The sequence below is a fragment of the Colletotrichum graminicola genome (genome assembly GCF_000149035.1).
Source record: "Colletotrichum graminicola M1.001 genomic scaffold supercont1.83, whole genome shotgun sequence".
In the NCBI taxonomy this organism is placed as follows: Eukaryota; Fungi; Ascomycota; class Sordariomycetes; order Glomerellales; family Glomerellaceae; genus Colletotrichum; species Colletotrichum graminicola.
Genome location: NW_007361087.1, coordinates 1 through 21,971, shown reverse-complemented (window position 1 = coordinate 21,971; position 21,971 = coordinate 1). Strand labels below are relative to the sequence as shown.

General features: G+C 44.1%; 6 protein-coding genes across 6 annotated transcripts; 3 read left to right on the top strand and 3 right to left on the bottom strand.

Moving 5' to 3' along the window:
* Positions 1–886: 886 nt before the first annotated feature.
* On the top strand, positions 887–2,382 carry GLRG_11315 (uncharacterized protein; the record flags this gene model as incomplete). Its single annotated transcript, XM_008102003.1, has 3 exons — positions 887–1,358; positions 1,439–1,784; positions 1,857–2,382. The coding sequence occupies 3 exons, from the start codon at positions 887–889 to the stop codon at positions 2,380–2,382; spliced, it is 1,344 nt and encodes a 447-aa protein (XP_008100194.1).
* A 1,095-nt stretch (positions 2,383–3,477) lies between these two features.
* On the bottom strand, positions 3,478–5,047 carry GLRG_11314 (uncharacterized protein; the record flags this gene model as incomplete). The annotated part of the gene is made up of 5 exons (XM_008102002.1): positions 3,478–3,654; positions 3,702–3,842; positions 3,918–4,217; positions 4,285–4,454; positions 4,510–5,047. 5 exons carry the CDS (start codon positions 5,045–5,047, stop codon positions 3,478–3,480), a joined length of 1,326 nt encoding a protein of 441 aa, XP_008100193.1.
* A 2,514-nt stretch (positions 5,048–7,561) lies between these two features.
* On the top strand, positions 7,562–9,464 carry GLRG_11313 (major facilitator superfamily transporter; the record flags this gene model as incomplete). Its single annotated transcript, XM_008102001.1, has 4 exons — positions 7,562–8,424; positions 8,478–8,644; positions 8,748–8,956; positions 9,015–9,464. 4 exons carry the CDS (start codon positions 7,562–7,564, stop codon positions 9,462–9,464), a joined length of 1,689 nt encoding a protein of 562 aa, XP_008100192.1.
* A 328-nt stretch (positions 9,465–9,792) lies between these two features.
* Positions 9,793–10,718, bottom strand: GLRG_11312 (2OG-Fe(II) oxygenase superfamily protein; the record flags this gene model as incomplete). The annotated part of the gene is made up of 5 exons (XM_008102000.1): positions 9,793–9,824; positions 9,887–9,976; positions 10,030–10,200; positions 10,276–10,500; positions 10,556–10,718. 5 exons carry the CDS (start codon positions 10,716–10,718, stop codon positions 9,793–9,795), a joined length of 681 nt encoding a protein of 226 aa, XP_008100191.1.
* A 4,435-nt stretch (positions 10,719–15,153) lies between these two features.
* Positions 15,154–15,498, bottom strand: GLRG_11311 (uncharacterized protein; the record flags this gene model as incomplete). Its single annotated transcript, XM_008101999.1, has 2 exons — positions 15,154–15,426; positions 15,487–15,498. The coding sequence occupies 2 exons, from the start codon at positions 15,496–15,498 to the stop codon at positions 15,154–15,156; spliced, it is 285 nt and encodes a 94-aa protein (XP_008100190.1).
* Positions 15,499–16,941: 1,443 nt separating this feature from the next.
* GLRG_11310 (prolyl oligopeptidase) lies at positions 16,942–18,294 on the top strand (the record flags this gene model as incomplete). Its single annotated transcript, XM_008101998.1, has 1 exon — positions 16,942–18,294. One exon carries the CDS (start codon positions 16,942–16,944, stop codon positions 18,292–18,294), a length of 1,353 nt encoding a protein of 450 aa, XP_008100189.1.
* Between the last annotated feature and the right edge of the window lie 3,677 nt (positions 18,295–21,971).

The window sequence follows — 21,971 nt, the reverse complement described above, 5'->3', positions numbered from 1 at the left end:
CTTAGACTGATAATGATTGAGACGAGTCAAGCGTTTACTGTTATCGTTTTCGCCACGGTGCCATTGAGCTGTTCTTTGCTCGCAGAAAGGTGCTTTTCGAACTTCCGTTATCGGTCACCGACCCTGTCGCTGGTCTCGTCACGGTTGCAGTCCCCCCTTTTGGACGCCCCCGCAAAGCGCCATTCCGGGATATATCGGCCGAAAGCTCCGCCAGAGGTGCTACCATTTTGTCATCCCTCGGTCGCATGTGCCATATGCAATTGCATGACCGTTCCGGTATTCTCAGCTTTAAGGGTCGGTCCCGTCCAATGAGACGCTTATTGACGGGGGGAGGCGCTGGCTATCTCCCGCTTGGCGATCCGGAGCATGGTTCCTCCTGCGTGCCGGGCTGCAGCCGGTAAATTAAATAACATTGTGAGCCCCGCGGCGCAATGCGACGTTGGATCAGGCAGGACGTCGCAACAGGGTGTGATTTATTGATATTATCGATAACCTTGTGTCGCGTTTTGGTACCTCTTCGTGACTCGCGCACCGGCAGGGGATAAGGGGTGGGGGCCATTACCACCAATGATGACCACGTGCGTGGACGAAACAAGGAACAAGACGACATTCCTATTCCGGTGACTCTGGGAACTGGTTCGTGATGCCATCGCGAAGGAAACGCTGCACGGCACATGCAGGCTCGACGGAGAGCTATCGCGGTTACGATACCAACCGCGCTATCAGACGGGCCCACGGCCAAGAGAGCGGACCATGTACGGCTAACATGCTTCCATCTCGGCCCTCTATATGAAGTCTTGCGCTGCTCTCGTGTCTTGGTCTCGGTTCGTCAGGCTTCACTCAGAGTAGCCCCCTCTTTCTCTCTTTCGAACCCCGTACCGTCACGATGCTCGCTCTCGTCACCCTCGCCCTAGCCGCCGTCGGCGCCAACGCCGTCAACACGACTACCACCCTCCGCCCCGTCCGGCGGCCCGCGTCCAACGCGAAGCTCCTGGCCAGCGCCGTGGTGCCGTCCAACAGCATCACGCTTAACTATGGCATCGCGGACGACAGCAGCCTCGTCAGCGTCTCGCTGGCCATGAAGTACCCCTCGGTCCTGCTCGAGGAGGTCGCGGCCGTCGCCTCCGTCTCCTGCGCAGACACGAGCATCACTGTCACCTTCAACGACAAGGCCGCCTTCCAGCAGACCTCGCAGCAGTGGGAGGGCCTCGACGACTTCGTCATGGTCACCAACCACCAGGGAAACTGCAACGCCGAGCAGGAACGTGGCTTCTTCCTCGTCGACACCGTCACCTTGGACGAGGCCTCGCTCCAGGTCGTCGCCAACGCCCACAAGAGCGACGTCGCCAACACGGCTAGTAAGTGCCTTTCTTTTTTTTTCTTTCTCTTCCTCTCTCGTCGTCAACGACGACACTGACCCCCGTCTTCCTCCACCCAGCCTCGACCGAGATCTCCTTCTCTAGCGTGCCCTTCAACAACCCCTCCGCCAAGCGCGACATCACGACGGACGAGAACGGTCTGCACATCACAAACCAGCTCTCGCTGCCCGCGGCCTCGACCCTCTTCTCCTACGACCCCTACGTCACCATCACCGCCGACAAGGCCTCCCTCACCTCCAACATGACCTTCTCCGGCAAGCTCAAGTACACCATCGTGCCCCCCAAGGTCGAGCAGCTCGCGCTCGACATCGACACCTACTTCGGCGCCGACCTCGGTCTGTCCGTCGACGTCACGGCTCCCTACTCTGGCAACTTCACCTACGACCCCGAGGACCTCGGCTACAAGTAAGTAAATCCTTTCTTTTCGTCTCTTTTTTTCGCGTTCCTCATCGTGCTAACCTCGGTGGCGCGCTCCAGCTTCGTCGACATCCCCGGCATCATCAAGCTCGGCCCCGCGCTCGGCTTCGCCATCGGCGTCGAGCTCGACGCCAATGCTGCGGCCGGCATCACCACCGACTTCGGCCTTACCTTCCCCGACGCCAAGATCCACCTCGACCTTGTCAACAGCTCCGCCACCGCCGCCACCGGCTGGGAGCCCGTCTGGACCGCCAACGCCAACATCACCCAGAAGGCCGCCGTCACCGTGAACCCCTACGTCGAGCTCGGCGTTGAGCTCGTCTTCGAGATCCTCGGCGGCGCCGTCAGCCTCTCCTCCGGCGTCGACACCCACTCCAAGCTCGTCAACGACTTCGTCCTGACCGCCAGCCAGGAGGCCGGCACCGGCGGCACCGGCATCGGCCAGGACAACACCGACTGCCAGCAGGGCTTCGCCATCAAGAGCGACTTCTTCTTCAGCGTCTTCGGCTACGCCACGCAGTGGTGGTCGCAGGAGCTCTGGGACGTCGAGGTCCCCGTCGCCGACGTGTGCTACACTTGGCTGTGAGCGGTTCTGTAGGGGCCGTGGCTCCGCAACCTAATCTGAGAAGGGAATGCTCTTTTTTTTTGAGACATTCTCGGTGCCTCGAGTGACTCTCGGGTAGTATTCCGAGGATTCGAGATGGTTAATGATAATATTTCATATGTATATATATATATATATTGATACATATATTTCAAATAAACACAGCGGCTTGCATCGCAATCCCGACCATTTTCAATCGTCCAACATCAGCCTGTCTCGCATTGATTGCCCTCATGGGGAGGTACCTCCCAGGGGGAGGGTCGCTATCGACCATAGATACCGTGTAATATAGTTCACATATTGAATCCTGCCACTTAGGTGACTTCCGTCCGTTGGTAGTGCTCACGGGAGGCCCAAAATGATCAATGTGGTCTGATGCACCTGTTTGCCGGTGTCGTCTCTGACAAGGCAAGCATGAAAAATCCATGACTCTAGAAAACACTGCTGGCCATAAGTCGGAGAGCACTCGCCCCAATGACAGCTTCAGCCCACGCACTTAGCTTGCTTGAACCGGGTGACTAAAGGGTATACAACTAAGAAATAAAGAAACCTCTTCCTAATGACGACATGCTGCAACTGCGTTTGTACTTTAAATCATAACTACTGCTGAGCAGTCGCTAACAGGCTACGCTTCGAAGTTCTGGGTGGAAGCGCATACAAGATATAGGTCAATGATTATACACTTAAACGCCACTGGATCCAGAGTTGTCACCCTACAGTTAGCTCCCAAGCCAAACGTGACTGCGTCGGACTCCCTTTCCGTGGGCCGGTGCGCACAATCTTCCATAGCGACGCAATTGGCAAAAGCACTCGATTCAGGCAAGTCATGGCGGAGCATCTCGTTGGAAGACTTGGGCCTCGGTTTTGGGTTTGCGGGCCTCTTCACTCCGTATCGTACAATCATATTTCATGGGACCGAGTGACCCCACAGAGACAGCCGCCCGGATTTGCTCCAGCGCAAACGGGACTCGACCTGTCGAGTCCCCCAGAACCAGATTCAAAATCCTCCTCTCAGTTCTGACGCAACAGTATGCAAAGTATCGGCACGCGGGAGGTAGCTACAACTCGTATCAGATCTCAAAACTTGTGCGTACTCCAATCCTTGCCTTCTTCCTCCTCTTCATCGCCCGTCTCCTCGGGATTACTGCCTTCTTCGGCATCGCCATTCTCCTGGTCTCCGTCGTCCTCGTCTTCGCTGTCGTCTTCGTCATCCATGTTGAGGTCGGGCATGACAATACTGTTCAAGAAGGTGATCTGCTCCCAGTCAGCCGAGCCACGGGATGAGAGGGCTCTGGACCTACAAAAGGGTGCATGGCTGCGATGATCTCGCAAACCTTGTCTTGGGCGTCCTCTTCGGTGAAGATCCGATCGTCAACCTTCTTGCTAATGGTGAAGTTACGCAACTTCAAAAGCTCGATATCGCGATGGTCCGCCAGATAGCCCTGCCAGCACAAGTTAGCCAAATGCCGAGTCTCCTTGTTGGATTTGTGTCGAAAACCGTCATAGAGCGAACTTGCCTTTGGCTTCGTTTTGAGTGCGTTGCCCTTGTTCGTCTCGGCGAACGCCTTCAACGCTCCCTCCTCGCCCCCTTTCTTCGCGGCCTTGGGTAGGAATGTCCTCTTGAACCTCTCGTCGTTCAAAGCCCTACGCCAACGCTGCGGCCGTTCGTCGATGCTCTGCCTCAGCTTTTGCAGATGCGATGCCTCGGGGCACCATAGACCGCCGCCGATGAAGCAGGAGCCCGGCTCGAGGTGGATGTAATAGCAAGCGTACGGGCCCTTTTTGCCTGTCCTTGACCACGCGGCTGAGAAATGCGCCTATAAAGCTCTCGTTAACCACACGTGTACGGTCAGAGCAAGTTGAAAAGAATTTGTCATGCCGCACCTTGTACGGGGTCGGGTCCTTGCTGAAGCGAATGTCCCGGTGAATCCGAAAGACGAGATCCTTGGCAGGCAGCTCGGGAATGGTGAAGTCGACCTCGGTGACCTTGGGCGTAATGGTCTCGACGAAGGAATTCCAGTCCTTAAGCGCACGTCTATACTCGCCGTCATGGCCTATAACGGTGTCAGCTCTTTTTCCCAGTCAAGAGTGAGTCCGAGTGGGCCATACTCTTGAGCCACGACCTCTGATTATGAGCCTTCAGGTCTTTCAAGAACAGAAGCGTGTTCTTGTGCACAGTCTCATCCGAGTAGTCGACACCATCTAGGGGCCGGAGCTTTTCGAGCGGGATGATGGTGACCCTCCTCTCGCCTTCGAAATCATCTTCCTCGTCGTCATGCTCGTTGTCATCCTCGTCAGGCTGCTCATCTTGGTAGTTGTCTTCAGCCTCCTCAATATTCTGCTTCTTCACAGCCTTGGCCTTTGCAGCCTTTGGCTGTGGCTTAGCCTTGGGTTTGGCGGCTTGACCCTTCGGCCGTCCGCGCCCGCGCTTCTTGGGCGGCTCCACTTCCTCCTCGTCGTCGACCTCACTCTCAGGCTCATCAGCCTCATCCTCAAGCTTTGCATCGCCATCAAATTCATCATCGTCATCGCTTCCGTCAAAGTACTTGCTCTTCTTCGGCGTGCTCGAGATGCGCCGGGACCGCCGGCGGGTTTCGTTCTCGACCTCCGCAGGCGGCGACGTCGCACGGCGTTTCCGGGCCGGCATTTTAGATATACGCTTGCAAGAATTCCTTCAATGAATCTGAGAAGGTCGTGTCGCAGTCCAGCCAAGCGTTGGTTCATGCGATTTTTGATTGGTATTGGTCAAACCTTGGTATTGTCACAAATGTTGTAGTGCGTCATCGGGCCCAGTGGATCGCGGGGACGGACGCGACAGACTTGACGCAGCTGAACGCGAAGTCACATGACCGCACACGTGCTCGAATCGCTGCCATCGCCCATCAGGTCTGGGGAACGTCGGTGTCTTTTTCAAGAAGACATGCACCTCCGATATACACAGACAGGACTCATGATATGCTCAAGCCGCTCCAGAGTCGACGAATTTTGGGACGGAAAACCGAACTCTGCGGCAAGTATGCTTTTTGTAGCGCGAAGAAGACCTTTGAGGAGACACCCAGCTGTACTCCGTACACCGGCACCAAGATTCCGGGCCCTGTAATCCGGCGCACCCCGGTTCTTGTGATGTTCCAACATAGATAGGACTGCACTCTTGACCGCAAAGTGGAGATCAAGCGGGAGCTGTAACTTCCTGTCATCATATCGAACCGAATAAGCCCGAGATTCTTGGCTCCCAATCGAAGCAGCCGCAAAGAGACAGTAGCCATCTCTCTCTTGCTAAAATTCTATTAATTAGTGAGAATTGAACTATGCCAAAGCTGACGCTGCCGTGGCACCTTGCACCGACCTACTGGAATGCGAAGTAGACAAAGACGAGAACTTCGCAGCACCACCGCATGAGGACTTCTCTACTTCCTATTCCAAAACTTTGTCCAACACGATCTATTAATATACGGACGCGTCTTGTTGGCATTAAGTTTCTTCCAGTGCGTGTGTGAGAGATGCAATGCTAAGGATGCCGTAACGAAAGGGCCCTTTGGATACAGCGCGCCAACTCAGAATGAGTTCACAATGTGTGATACGACGCCATCTAGAGTTACCAACCCCCTGAGTGGCGATTATATACCCATGATTGCATAACCACTTATCGGAAGACCTCCATGGCTGCAACGCTAATGAATGGTACATCCCAAATAGAGTTATCCTGGGAAGGTTTACATCACTTCGTAACGAGGAATGTTGGCCCTATACCGTCATAGAGCTTCGCGACGGGCTCGACCTAGGACTCAACGGCGAAGACACTATGGAGAAGACTAATGATCTTAAAAGATGTCGTTATTTAATACTAACGCGACGGCAGGCTTGTGCGCTACCATAAGGGTAATGTATAAGCCTTTGCATCTTTAGCAGCCGTCACAAGCACTGTAGTAGACCCAAAGGCTGCGAGGGCGAACGTCCACATAACATCCTCTGTGATACAACGCTACGTTCAGGAGAAAGGCAGCGGAGACTATATTTCGCAGGATGGTATCGATGCAATCTCCCTTCATATGGCCAAAACCCACGCAATACGCCTGTCTCTCGGTCATCTACCGAGCTGGAAAGGCTCATGTCGATCCTTGAAGAAGATGTCCTCACCGTTCATGGTATTAGCTAGCGTCTACTTCAAAATACCCTATTATATCCGGTACGGGTGGATCAACCTCCCTAGTCTTCGATTACTTACTCCTGCGGACACTCCATTATTTCGAGGTAGTTTAAATGTTTTAGGGCCACATTTACTGTGTTGGTTGCATTATGAAAGGTTAAGGCGATTTTCACAGCGCTAAGATCTCCTCTGAGCGATGTTCTAGAACCTATGGTATCCGAACGTCTAAAAAGATCATGACCCTGTCCGCCCTGGCAGACTTGTAATACTGTGAGTTAGACTACATATCCAGGATACTCAGTGTCACTACTGTTGTAAGCCAGGTCGTTGCTTGTGCCTGCCCTGCAATTGGTTGTAGTGGCGAACTCGAAAAACCATCAACGCCTTCTCTTGTCGTTTTTGGAGACCTACATCCGAGAAGTTGTAGTGGATGAGGTAAAAACATCCTTGAAAGAATTGTTGGTCCACTGTGAGATTGTGCAATCTTTCGATATCGATCGGCTTGGACACGTCCGGTCATGCATTTTGTTAGCTCAGACGTATACTCCCGGACAAGCTAAAACATATTGGAGTGAAACCCCGCGTCTTGACGCGGATTATAGTGATAGTTGTGATGATGGTGGTGCAAAAGCGGGGTATTTGAGTTATCCCCATTAGAAAGTCAAAATATCTCCATGCTCCAAACACCCTGCTTGGGGCAGCGGGTATTACCCTGGGCAAGTTTACATTACATGGTGGGGAGCAGGAACCTGAATACTATTAGATCCCTGCAGGAGACAATGCCGTGATTTATCTGAACAGGTTTCGGCGTATTGACTCAGTTTACTTCCTCGTAAACTAGGTATCAGTGAACAACATAATACTAGGAGGACATGCTCAATTTAAAGACGGTGAAAAGTGGAGAAGGTGTGATCGAGTTAGTTCAATATTAGTAGGAAACGCTGCTGTTCCCTTAGAGAACACCCTCATTTCAAGCTGTTGTATACCGACAAGTTAACACCACAAAACGACAAAATGGCAGGGGGAGATTTACACAAAATGGAGAGCTCACTTGGTGTTCTAACGCAGTATCTAGACGGCCAAGGCGACGAAACCAAACCACGAGCCGCCGATTCCGAAGCCCAGATATCCGACACCCAAAATGCGCAGCTAAATCATCTATCGGGTCCGAGACTCTATGCGTTACTTGCCTGCCTTTATCTTGGTGTCTTCTGTATGGCTATAGACAAAACTATGCTTGCCCCAGCTTTAGGGGCTATCACAACCGAATTTGGAACAGTCAAGGACGTCGGCTGGTACACTTCTTCATACTTGTTAGCGACGTCATCGGTTCAGTGTTTGTATGGCACTATATACAAAAGTTTTGACATTAAATGGCTTTACATGCAATCCCTTCTTGTTTTTGAGGTTGGAAGTCTAGTGGCAGCATTGTCGCCGACCAATAGCGTCTTGACCTTGGGCCGAGCTCTAAGCGGAATAGGCGACGCAGGTATGGCATCTGGGACGTATGTGATTATGTCGCAAACGCTGCCACTGCACAAGAGAGCCACCTGCCTCGGTTTAGTAGGTGCCGTCTGGGGAGTAGCGAGTGTTATGGGACCAATACTTGGCGGCACCTTTGCTGAACATGTTACTTGGCGCTGGTGCTTCTGGATTAACCTTCCCATCGGGAGTATCGCCTTCCTGCTTGTAGGCTTCTTTTTCAAAGGGCCCAAAAAGCGTGATGTCGACAACAAAGAACCGAGTTTTGTTTCACGTATCCTCAAACTGGATCTTATAGGTACCTCTGCGCTTGTACCAGCCGTGGTAATGCTGTTGCTTGCGGTCCAATGGGGTGGCACTGAGTTTCCATGGAAATCAGCCACCATCATAGGCCTGTATGTCTGGACTTCTTATACTATTACGATGTGTAACTGAATTCGTTGCTTAGTTTCTGTGGTTCTGGGGTTCTCTTCCTCGTTTTTGGCGCGACTCAATGTCGTGCTCAGGACGAAGGTTTGCTGCCGCTGCAGTTCTTCAAAAACCGTGACGTCGGTTGTGCCCTGGTGTACAGCTTTTTCTTCGGGGCTAGCTACTTTTCAATAATCTCCTACATGTGTAAGTCTACTGCTGTTAACCACGCGAGGTTTGGGGGTTAATGCGTATGTTCCTCGTGGATTTCTGATTAATCATGGACTTTGTGCTGATATTAGGTTGGAAGCCCTCTTTTTCCAGGCTATCCAGAGCACCTCTGCCGTTCAAGCAGGTCTGAGGCTCTTACCTTTATCAATCTCGGCAGTTCTCAGCTCTATCCTCAGTGGATTTTTAATTAGCGCTTTGCGTAACTACAACGCTATTATCATCATTGAATCTTCGCTTTTTTGCGTTGGCGCCGGCCTGATCACGACATACTCGTCCACCACGCCTATGGTATGTTAATATCTTTCTATTTCTTAATGTTTTGCGTAACTAAAACCTAGTGAAATAGAGCCGCTGGTTTGGCTTCGAAGTTGTCATGGGCTTGGGTGTAGGTCTTGGTTTCCAAGCTGGGCTGGTAGTAATTCAAAACGTCTTGCCGCCAGCCTTAATCTCCCAGGCCAACTCGAATGTTCAATTTTTTAGCACTCTCGGTGGTTCCATAGGCACCGCAGCTGCTCAGGCACTTTTCCAAAACGGTCTGACGGAGGCCCTGGCACGTAATGCCCCCCAAGTATCTGCCGCCGCTGTCATCAACACTGGAGCGTCCCAGTTGAAAGATACACTTGAAGGCTTGCGTCTCTCGTCTACCGTAATAGAAGCAGCGATTGATGCTTATATGTCCGGTCTAAGGCATGCTTATTACTGGAGTACTGCAATGGCCATTTGCCTGTTCCTAACCGCGCTCGGGATACCATGGAGACGCCTATCAAAAACATCTCATTCTGAGACTAAGTCTTGACGTGGAAAGTAATATTTCTGTCTACGATGTTTTACCAATGTTGAATGGACTCTCGTACATCGATGTACTAACTGAAAACGTATGGGGGTGAATCAACATGTATTGGTGACTGAAGAGCTAATCCTACTTGTTGTCGTACGATAAGTTATATAGTTATCAGTACGCCTTGAGTCATCTGGTTATACACGATGCCATTCCCTTCTTGTGGTCTTTGACCGAGGGCCGAATATCCAGTCTGTGCCCTTTGGTACTGAATCACGATAATCCCCATGAGTCGTGAATACTCCATGGCTATCGTACAAGCAATTGTCCCATGGGCGTCGTACGATCATGTGATATTGTTATTCCAACACAACCAAACTATTTAATAAGTAGGTTTTCAAAGTCGACATGAAAACTTCGTGGAGACGTAATCATTTTACCTCTTTTAGACAACTCCCATGCCTGCGAGTTAATCGGTACAAAGTAAATGTCCTCTCTCGTAGATGACAACGCAGATATGACTCGATTCACTGCGATTGTCATCAGTTGAGTCCTATACACCTAGTGATTGCCTCCAACCTACATCCAGCACCATTGATTAAGGCTCCAGGAGACTCTCTGGTTAAAGATGTGTACCTCGCCCTGAGCTCCTGATAATGCCGCACAGATTGAACCATGCAAGAATGATTCGGGTGTACAAAGTAAATCAGTGCAGTTCTTACATCATTGTCCTGGGTGGGTAACGGCTTGATAACTGCAGATCGACGACGTACGTTAACACAATAATTCTGAAACAACTGTATGCATATAAGTATAAATAGTTACTTACCTCGATGGAGTGTTGCATTGATTTGCCCCTTTGTAATAAATTCCATGGCATCTCCCATATTAATGACGATCGAGTTGGGAATGTAGGCCACATACTCCCAGCCTTGAGAACTGTACACCTGCAGGCTGGCCACTGGGTTTGCATACAGGTAGGTAATCGTTCCAATGTCAGTATGGCCAGCATACGCGGCTCGCTTTCTCCTTATGTCCTTGTACCACTGGTGGTCTAAGATCTTGTAGATTAGTCAACTGACGAGCCTTTTAATACGCCTAGTACTCACGGTAGAAGAGAAAATGGGCGACCTCGCTTGACTCCTTGTGAAGTTGCTTGAGTATCCCTTCTGGGAGTCCAACAAAGGAATTAATAGCGTCGAGAAGCCGAGGCGTTAACTCATTGTGATAGAACTTCAAGCTTTTAGCGCTGTGATAGAATTCATAACTCATATTGCTTACATCAAATACTTGACGGCATGTCCAATCGTTCTCTTGTATGATCTGCGGTCTGACAATCGCACCACTAGATGTGTAATCGTAGTTATATTCCTCTATTACGTTCGTAGCTCCTCTGTTCTTCCTTTACGTAGTTCTTAGCAGAAGACATCCTGGTTTCTTTTCTGGATGCTGCTTACTCATCTTCTGTACGTGGTCGGTACCCCTCAAAAGAGCCTGTACCCTCAATACAGGAAACGCGGTCTTTCTCCTCTACGGATTGTGTCGTCATGTAAGTGTAAGTGACTGCACGAAGCGTCTGGAACTATGGATAAATTGTTAACATAAGGACGGGATATAACAACGTTTTACTTTACTAATTCTGGATCAAGGCCATGATTGATAAGATGGAATAATCCTGTTGGCGCGCCTTTCTTCAAGACCTTCACTAGATTATCATGGCCTTCTTTCGATCCTCCGTCAAGCCACCTAAAGTCAATGACGTTAGGCTCTGCATATCGTACTTAATTCCGGGTTCAATTTGTTAGCCTGTCAGCTATGAAACTTGTGCTAGATAATAAACATACAGTCTTTACTTAAAATAGGGGTGACAGGAGGCTGTAACAGGAGCGGCATTGCTACGTTGTGTTGCGGTCTTAGAAGAATAATCATAAACCTCAACAGTCTGTACACATAGTATAGAAATTAGAATAGTCCTACACTACAATAATAGAGAAACAATTAGGCTAATTGAGAAAAGTAAAGGTATAAATTTATTAGGAAAGCATATATAATATTAAAAATAACCCAACAGTATAATTCTGCTTTTTAATTAGGATTATATATTACAGGCATTACTATATAAGCTTTAGAATATAAAACGCCGGGGAGAAGAAGAAGGTTCAGTAAAGTATATTGATTTACATCATATAGTTAGGAGCTTTATGTCACAGAGTACTAACCCTTATTAATTCATTAGTCAGGCCACAGCTTCGAGAGGGCCGCAAGGCATAATATACTGTGTCATACAGAAAGTCTAGACCCACCCTACAACATAGCTATATTTTTAGGTAGGCCCAGACGTTTTACACATCACTGTAAGCAGTATTGACTGTAGTGCTTATAAGGTTGCAAGCATTGATGGATCTTTTGGCTAGGTACACTTGATTGGTTAGAGTTACCTAGTTAAAGACTGTGACCTCTGGACAATACAGTCAGCGTTCTAGTATACTTTAAGCCTTTTTAACTAGTTTCTATATAGTTAGTCATATAGTTTTTGTCTATGCTTTTGTTTTAAAAGCTAGGGTTTATATGGTTTCAAGCATACTCTTAGTTTAATATAGTAGTAGGTTAAAGTCTGAAAGGTCTAGGTAGCTTTTATAGTTGTCACAGGACAAGGTGCTAAAGAGCCAGCAGACAGTAGATAGTAAGGCAAGGATTAAATACTCCACTAGCACGTGTTCATTCATATGCCGATAAAGTATATAGACCACTACCACTAGACTTCCTCTCAATATGTCACAGGACAGTATCAGCCAGAATGCAGATAAGGCCACCTAGGAGCTCCTGGCGGCAGCTCGCTCTACAACGATAAGGTTAGCGGAGTGTCTCAGGGAGCGGGGCCTTTAGCTGGCGATAGCCTCAGGAATCGCAGGAGAATAGCTCTCCGAGATTCAGCCTCTGTGTAATACAGGACCTATTATTCACTATCTTCACACTACACCGTAATAGGCTGTTACACAGTAAGAGGTTAACCTTAATAGACTATTACTACTACTACCTATCTTGTCCTGTGTTAATCATTTAGCTTCTTGTTATTACTTATCTTGCTTTACTGCTTTGCTGTTACGCTTTACATTTGCACTAGGTTACTTTATGCTACTATTACAACCATAACCTTCTATCAGATCTACAACAGCTGCTAGGAAGGCTGTTTTAATAGTCTTAGGACTATAAAGAGATACAAGGGATTAAATTTTACTTTTATTTACAAGCGTTGTTTTAGTATATACTTAGTACTATAGTAGTCTCTACTAATTGCCCTGGCCTGCTTGTGACAACCTGCCTGTGACAATCTGCTCATGACAACCTGCTCGTGACAACTTTATATGCATTAGTAAGGTAAACTAAAGTAGAAGGTATAAGACTAATCTTCAACTAGCAGGTATAAAGCCAGGGTGTATAACATAAAGACTTTAACATCCTAGATATTATATACTCAAACAGAAGCTAAATCTTAGAAATTCTATTACTAAGAATCGTACATAATTAATTTCTCTCTTGCATAGACCCTGCACGCTGAGACACTACACTAAATTAAGACTACTGCGCTACGCTACAGTACGTTACGTACATACCAGTAGTATAACTTTAAGAGCCATTTCTACTTCAGTATTGTGGTTATTAGGGGACCTTATTCAACAAAAAAGAGTATAGTATGGAAAGTTCATAGGTAAAATTACACTTGCTTTGTTAAGTTAGTAATCAGGGCTTAAATCAGTGGGAGACAGGAAAAGCTTTGATCTGCTGTCGGACCTCTATGAACCTTCTAAGTCTACAGGGTGCCTACACAAAGCTCCCTTCTAAAGAAACTTGAAGATTTTAAGTTTCGGTAATAAGCAAGCAGAGCGTCAAATAGGAAGGATAGCGTTTAGAGTTATTAGGCATTAGTTACTATCTATAACTAACAGTACTGTTTTATTATATAACACTAAACTATCTAATTAGGTACTTTAACTTAATACATTATAGGCATCTAGTAGCATTTATAATAGCCTATCTAAGTATTATATAAAAAGTAGGAGCATGAAATTATCTATTTACAATTACCATTTTAATCTATTGATATTGTAGGTTATATTTTATCTTTATCAAAACTGACACTTAGAATCCAATTTTGCTGTATCTACCGATGGCAACTTCTCCTCAAGACTTATCAATTCAGCTAAGATATCTAAAACGATGCAAGATCTACAATGTCCTCCGTCCTTACACCCTTGCTTGTAAGGTCGATGACGAGTTTCCAACAAACAACCTTGTGTTTGAGTATGGATGCCATGAAAAAATTACTGACTTAAGGGGGTTGCCGCCGGGCCGGATCTCAATCGAGAAAAATGGACTTAAACTAGTCCAGAGAGACTTCAAACAGCCTACTACAAATGATGAAACTATCACTCGACCAGGCGGATATCTTGACGAGGTTCGCCAGGTCGTCCAAGATGCCCTCCAAGAGGAGGGCATTAAAGCAGAACGAGTTGAGATTATGAACTGGGTGGTAAGATGACTCTTTTAGTAGTGAGATCAACCGCATTGTTATTGTTGACTCTCTTGCTAGTTCCGAACCGCAGCGAATCCAAACCTATTTGAAAATGTTGATTTAACCAAGCACGACCCAAAAGGCTTTGCTCCGGATACATATGTCCATAACGGTAAGACTAGATGCATAGCTCTAGGAGGTTCTCTTCAAGCAGTTGGCGTCAAGCTCATCTCCCCGACGGCAGATTGTAACTACTACGGCGGCGACAAACGGGTTCGTGCTGTTCTAGGATCAGAAGCAGAGGAGATCCTACAGTCAAAGCGTGTTCGCCTAATAAAGTAAGTAGAGGTTAAGTCTTATTACACTTCGCCGAGCTTAACCGCAGACAATCATCAGTGTGTGGAAACCGCGAAATCATCCCGTCGAGGATTGCAGCCTCGCTATTTGCGATGCGTCCACGGTTCAGCATGATAAATGCATTCACGGTGACTTCATTATCTCTACGGATTATGTTAGTCAGACAAACTACGCAGCCCCTTGCAAAGAACAGGTGTGGTACTGGGTTAGTAACCAGCAGCCTAATGAGGCACTCTTGTTCAAGCAGCATGATACAAATGAATCTTCAAACACTCGTTGTAAGTCTTTACATAGCCTAAGTTAACCCTTTACGGCCAGACTGAGGCTAACCTACTTCTAGATTGCCCCCACACAGCATTCTGGAGGAACGATCCGCGAAGTTGTTCAAGACCACGTGAAAGTATTGAGGTCCGGGTTCTTGTGGTATCCAATGAATGAGTTTTGAAGAATGTCTCTATTTAACACATTTATTACAACCACGCTCTCAATCAGAATTTTAGTAGTTGTAACAAAGCTAGTTTTAAAAAGGCATTCGGAGAATATATCACAAGTTGATTGCTGAAAAGTGATGGAAATTGTCCTTGAAAGTGCTCAAGTCCATCCTATATACGAGTCCTGACCCTGATGCCTTTGTCGTGATAGTCCAACCTCGTTGGTACTGACTACTTATTGGACTCCTTTGATCGATCAGTAACTCCACTGATCTCCAGATCAGTTCAGTTGTATTTCTAAACATCACATCATAATATCACACAAAATAAAAGTTAGCCGAATAGTTTTTATATTTCAAGAGTACATTCCGTGGCAATCTCTACTATTTGAGAATAGACGTTTAGATCAAATATTGTAGTCGTACTTCACGCCAGCATACTGAGCCTCGTTGATGAAGACGGTGTCCTCGGACTTTACGCCAGTATACTGAGCCTCGTTGATGAAGACGGTGTCCTCGGACTTCACGCCAGTATACTGAGCCTCGTTGATGAAGACGGTGTCCTCGGACTTCACGCCAGCATACTGAGCCTCGTTGATGAAGACGGTGTCCTCGGACTTCACGCCAGTATACTGAGCCTCGTTGATGAAGACGGTGTCCTCAGATTTTACACCCGCGTACTGAACTTTATCAGAGATTCTACCTCTTCAAGAGTACCCAGAAAATAGTGTGATAGTTACCTTGAAAGACATTGTTAAAGCTGCGTGTAGGATGTAGATAGGTATAGAGATGTTTGATGTTAAACCACTTAGGCTGGAATTAGAAACATGAGATTGTAAAAAACACCGAGGTAAACTCCTAAAGATATATCATTTCCTTCACTACTGATGATATAGAGAACACTCATTATTTAAAGCAGTCTATTGGTTTATTCTTTTACTCTGTTTGGCCGCTTTGGATTATCCGCTTTGTCGGCACTTCGTCAAGGTTTAGTAACTTGTACCTAACAACATGGCTGTTGCACTTGATCCTAGGCTACACTACATGAGAATTGTAATCGACTATCGGTTAATTTCACTTTTGGGTTACATATGTGATTTAGCGGCACAGCAATATTGAACTTTATTGCGCGGGAAGATATTCGACGCAACTTAATAACATACCGCAATGTAACAACATGAAACAGCTTTATAATATCTGTAAGAACTAAGTCTACCTAACTAAGACTGTTATTCTACATGTTGTAATGTAACCTAATATGGTGTGATCAATTCTCTAGCTCAAACGTTAGTTATAATGTGGCCTGATAATAGCCTTTGCCTGATAATAGCCTTTGCCTTCAAAGTGATTGCCTTAGTATTTTAGACACTCCGGTATCACGTCTTTATTAGCATCATATTCTCCACCAGGACGAGTTGTGTTAGGAATCTTCACATTATGGAGAAAGCTCTTTCTGAAGTTCCCCGCAGGCTACGGGTTATTCCCAGCTGCAACGGTCATTACATACTCCTGATCGACAGCATCTACGACACAGCATGCAATGCAACAAACATAGTGTATACTGTTAAGACGACGCTTACTGGAGAAACCTTCCTTCTCGCCCACATACATGCAGATGTGTCTCCGATTTGGCTGGAAGAATCCGTTCTGCTCTGGGGAAGCAATGATGGGAGTAAGACTAGTATATGGTCACTCGATGTATCCAGCCAGGATCGAATGTAAGATTTTGACCCGCCAAGTATCTTTGCTCCCAGCTGGCTAACCTATAAGCGATGACAAGACCACGCAATGCCGGTTGTTTATTACCAGGCGTTTCAAATATGAAATCTCACAAGGTATCGGAGACAATTTTTGCGCTGGTCTTTGCATCAAATGACAACCCCAGCGAAGACAATCGGAAGGGCTCTGGGAGGTTGTACAACTCCCTCCCTGTTCGGTTTGGTCGCTCGTATCTGGCTGAACATGGATGTGAACCAAAGATCTATCTTACACTGATCACAAAGAACGGCTCTTGGTACAAAACGTCCATGGAAGGCCCCAAGTCGATTCTAGATGGCCTTGACTTAAGCATAGGAACACCCCTGCATGCGGTGGATGATTGTTTCGAAGTCGGTCCACATGGGCTTATACTTCGTGCGGCCAGTCCCCATTTTCATGAAAGCTACCCTCTCGGAAACGAGTTATACTTCCTCCGCATGGATTGGGAAAACATATGCAGGAGTGCTCCACCTCAAAGTCTCGGCTGGAAGAAGTGGACAGGAACCCCAACCTCGTTCTCGTTCTCCAAGGATGGGTTGTCCGTGGTCTTCCTGATGTCGGAACGGGCGGATGTTTGTTTTGGCCACGATTCAATTCTTCACGTTGCGCTGGAGGGGGCCGCAGAAACACGCCGCGTCAACATTACAAAGCCCTCTGAGAGCGGCGAGCCTCAGGTATGGCATCCTCGGATCGTTTCGATCTGCCGATCCGTCAGGAACTTCAACGTCCTCTATGCTGTAGTCGATGTACAGGGGCAGATGGGTGTTTGGAGAATACAGATGTTCCCAGAAGAGTCCCAAGGTGACGTCGAAGCCGTGGCGAAGCCGCTTCTCGAACATGGATCCACCACATTCTTATCCTGCTTAGGAACGTCCAGCCTCAGAGACGAACTTCTCATCTCGAGGTCTACGTTCCAGAGGGCATGTGTTGTTGAGATCGTCAGACAAGACATCACATCACAACTTCAAATTCAACAAATCGATGAATATTACGTTCCGCAGGCGCCATCAATGTCAGATCGATTCTACTTCCCTTCTACTGGCGGCTCTATGGTGCAGGCTTTCATCCACAAACCCGCTGATTTTACAGAGGATAACCAATACCCTGTTGCTATAATGGTGCACGGTGGCCCGAACGACGCGTGGAGGGATTGCTGGTTGGCAACCTGGAACCATTTGCCCTGGACGTCTAGGGGCTTTGTCGTTATCACCCCTAATATCAGCGGCTCGACGGGGTTCGGGCTGCCTTTCGCAATGTCCATTTTCAAAAACTGGGGAGGCTATCCGCTGGAGGATCTGGGCTACTTATTGTCGTTTCTCGAGGACTCGATGCCTTTTGCCGATCTATCACGAGTGATTGGTGCGGGTTACAGCTATGGTGGATACCTGATCAACTGGCTTGCCGGGCAAGAGCTTTCCAGACGATTTTGCGCCCTGATTGTTCATGGCGGCGTTTTCTCTCCCCGTAACTTGATGGCCGGAGACTTTCCGCTGATTTACCGCGAAGACTTCGGAAGCTTCCCCTGGGAGGACCGCGTGGAGTGGGATAGATGGGATCCTAGCAAGTTCTGCGAGAAGTGGACTGTGCCGATGCTTTTCACCCACGGTGATAATGATTATCGTGTACCGGTTTCCGAAGCACTGGCGGCGTATCATACATGTCAGATCAGGGGTGTTCCCTCTCAGCTTCTCATCTTTCCTGACGAGGGCCATACAGTAAGTAAGCCAGCAAACTTAGCACAGTGGCATAAGACAATGGTTACGTGGGCTATGAAGTGGACAGCCTCTTAGGATTATATTCATATGTAACATACTACCAGTGGCTTCAGTTAGTCTCTAGCTACACTAAATGTCCTCTCTGAGAAGGGAGTGAAAAAGAGTGTTACTATACCTTCAGTTATGAAAGACTATTCTCTTCCGCCCAAGGAAATCTTGCCCTTGGTTCCAGACTCCGGCTCTCTCTTCACTAAAAAAAAAAAGTGATAGTGTTGCGATGTTGACCATCGCTTGGATATCGGCGGTATGGATTAACGCCGAATGGCCGGAATAACTACGGCCAATTCGCTATGGATCCACCGGATCCACGGGGATATTACGCGGTGGATTCGCCGCGTAATCCCACAATAGTTTCCTTTCCTTTACGCATAATTCAGAACCAGTATTTACCCCTATTATTTGTTATTACCTATTAATATATATAGTTAACTGTATTACCACCCTAGTAATAACTAACACTAATTAGAGTTAGATATCAATTGCCCTTATAAGTGTGTAACCATTCAATTGCAGTAACAAAACAGGTGACCTGCGTACTCTTTTGTACGGTCGCATTTCTTAGTCCTATTTATTAAGTAGCCTTATATTAACTACTATACGCCCCTTATGTTTTATCTTATCCTCCTTATGTTTCTATATAATAAAAAGAGGATAAGTAAGTGCTATAGGGCGTTATTACTAGCCTATCTTACTAATTTTATATTACTTATTATTCTAGCTATTAATAAGCTTTATATCCTTAAGGCTAAGGGGGAATACTTAGACGTTTTACTTTTAGTTTTACTATTTATTTAGGAGCTTAATTTATATTTTATCTTTATTTAGTATAAGTATTAACCTATAGTTATAGTAAATATTATATTTATTTAAAAGCTTTTTAAGTTTTTTAGTAAATTTAAGGTTATTAGTATAGATTTTTATACTATAGTAGTTAATAATTATAAGGTGTTTATCTAGCTTTAATATACTATATCTTAGTATTTCTTATAGTAGTATAAGGATATCTAGTAGTTCTTTTTTTTTTTAGCTCTTATAGTAAACTTCTTTTTTATATTAAAGAAGTTATTAGTAATATTAATAAAGTTAATAAAGTTACTTTTAGTAATAGTATTTAGTGTCCCTTTATTAATAGCTTATACGCTTTTTTCCCTTAGGACTAGTAAGATTTATATAACCTTAGTGCTTTTCTTAATAATAATAGGTATATCTATATTATTATAAACTAGTACTACTTTAGTAAATAATAAATCTAGTATTACGTTTAAGACGTAAGTGTTTATTAAGAACATATAGTATTTATATAGCTTTTTATTATTATTATATTTATTAAGGAGGTTAATAAAGTTAATTAGGAGGTAGTATATTAACTTTAGCTAGATTATTATAGTAAATTACGTTATAATTCTTTATATTATAAGGAAATAGCTTTTTATTATTACTAGTATTATTATATTATAAGTAAAGTAAAGTTTTACTTATTTCTTATTAAAGTTAATAACTACTTTATAGTTATTATAAAATAAGGTGCCTAGTAATAGTTAAGCTAGAAGCTTCTTAACTACTTTAGTAGTAATTATAGTATAGACCTTTATCTTAGTGCTTTTTACTACTTTATTAAAGTATATATTAAAAGTAATGTTCTCTATAAGTATAAATAATAATTCTATTACCCCTACTTTTTATAGTTTTACTATAAAGAATTATAGGTTCTTAGTAAATTTTATTACCTACTTATAGTCTACTAGGATAACTAATATACCTATATCTAGGTATATAGCGTTTTCCTTTAAGTTCTTATTTACTTAGATTTTTACTTATAAGTAGGTATACTTACACTAGTTTCTCTTTTTATAAGGTTTTATAATAGCTTTAATTACTTCTCTTAACTAGCTTTAATTACTTCTCTTAACTAAAAAGTAAAGTGTACTATATTCTTATTATATTACGCTTTTTTAGAGGGTTCTAGTGTTATAGAAGTTATAGCCTTACCTAGCGTTAGTAATAGCTTTATATTATTATTACTTTTAGTTACCTTAGTAAGGTACTTCTTAATCTTATCCTAACGTAAGGTAATATCTTTAGGGGTTTTAGTAATCTCTTTATAGTCTGTTAGGGCTATAGTAACCTTAACTAGTAGTAGTATAATAAAGTTTATAGTGTCTATTATTATTAGTAGGAATTTCTTAGTAGTTTTAAGGATATACCTTTTATTAATAAGCTTATTAATTTTAATATCTATATCTTTATTATACTTCTAGATAAATTACACTTTATCTCTACCTTTAGTTTTTTATATATATTATACTTACTCTTACTATTTACTTTCTTATTAAGGTTCTTACTTAGGTTACTAGTCTTATGCCTTATACTTAAAGTTAGCCTAGTAATACTCTTACTATTAGTTACTATAAGGTTAGTATTCTTTATAGTTTCCTTAAGAGTTTTCTTTATACTAGTAGTTATCTTATTACTACTAGTTATTATTATTATTAGATTCTTATAAAGCTATATCTTCTTTATTAGTCTTTAGGGGGTCTTTATTTTAAGGGTTATAGTTCTTTAGTTATTTTAATATACTTCCTTATAGCACTATATTATTATCTATACTACTTTAGGTACTTATATTATTAGCGTATATAGAGGTGCTTTATAATAGTAAAGTAGCGTCCTAAAGGGCTTAGCGTTTTTCTTTAGCTAAAGTAATATACTTATTTAAGGAGTTATAGTCTTTAGGCTTATAAAGGAATTACTATAGTTATAGTATAAGGTTATTATAAAACCTTATTAGCTATTAGCGTTAGGTTTAGTTACCTTACGCCTTAGTATATCTAAAGTAAAATTAAGTAAAAGTATAAATATTATACTACTTATTAATCTTATTAGTAGTAAAGTAGTTCTTATAGAACTACTTTTTTACTTTAATAAGGGTTAGTCTAAAGTAGTACCTAAATTACCTTAAGATTACTAGCTAACCTTTTTACTTAAAGATATTTTACTTTACTTTAGTAAGTTAGAATTCTTACTAGTTTTATACTTATTTATAAAGGTACTAGTTAATTATTTAATAAAATTACTATAAAGATAAGAGATCTTTATAAGTTACTTTAACTACCTAAATCTAGAGCTTTATATTATAGTAATATATTATAAGGTAGTTATAAAAAATAAGGTCTAGTAAGTACCTCTTAGTGTTAATATTAGGCTAGAAGATTTCTATAGTAAATAATGTCTATAGCTAGGCTAAAGAATAACCTAAGGTAGCTATAGTAGTTACTAGTACTACTACTACTTATATCTAAGTAGTTATAGTATAAAAAAAGGCTATTATAAGCTTTTCTATATTTAACGCTAGTAAAAGTAGTATAGATATAGTTAACTATAGGCTTTTTTACTACCTCTACTAGCTAGGGTTATTTTATAACTAGGCTATACTTATTAAGTCTTAGTATTAGAGTAGGGTAGGGCGATTAGCCTAGAGCGAGGTAGTATATAGACTAATTAGAAGATTTTAATCCTAATTAAGTATAAAGATATAAGTTAGTATTAATAGGTTTAGAGATAGACATATAGAATTTATCCTTTATACTTATACCTACCTTCTAATTAAACTAAAGCCTCTTTATAATTTACCTTTAATTATAATAATATAAGACAATTAGAAGTAATTACCTACCTAATTAAGGCATAATTAT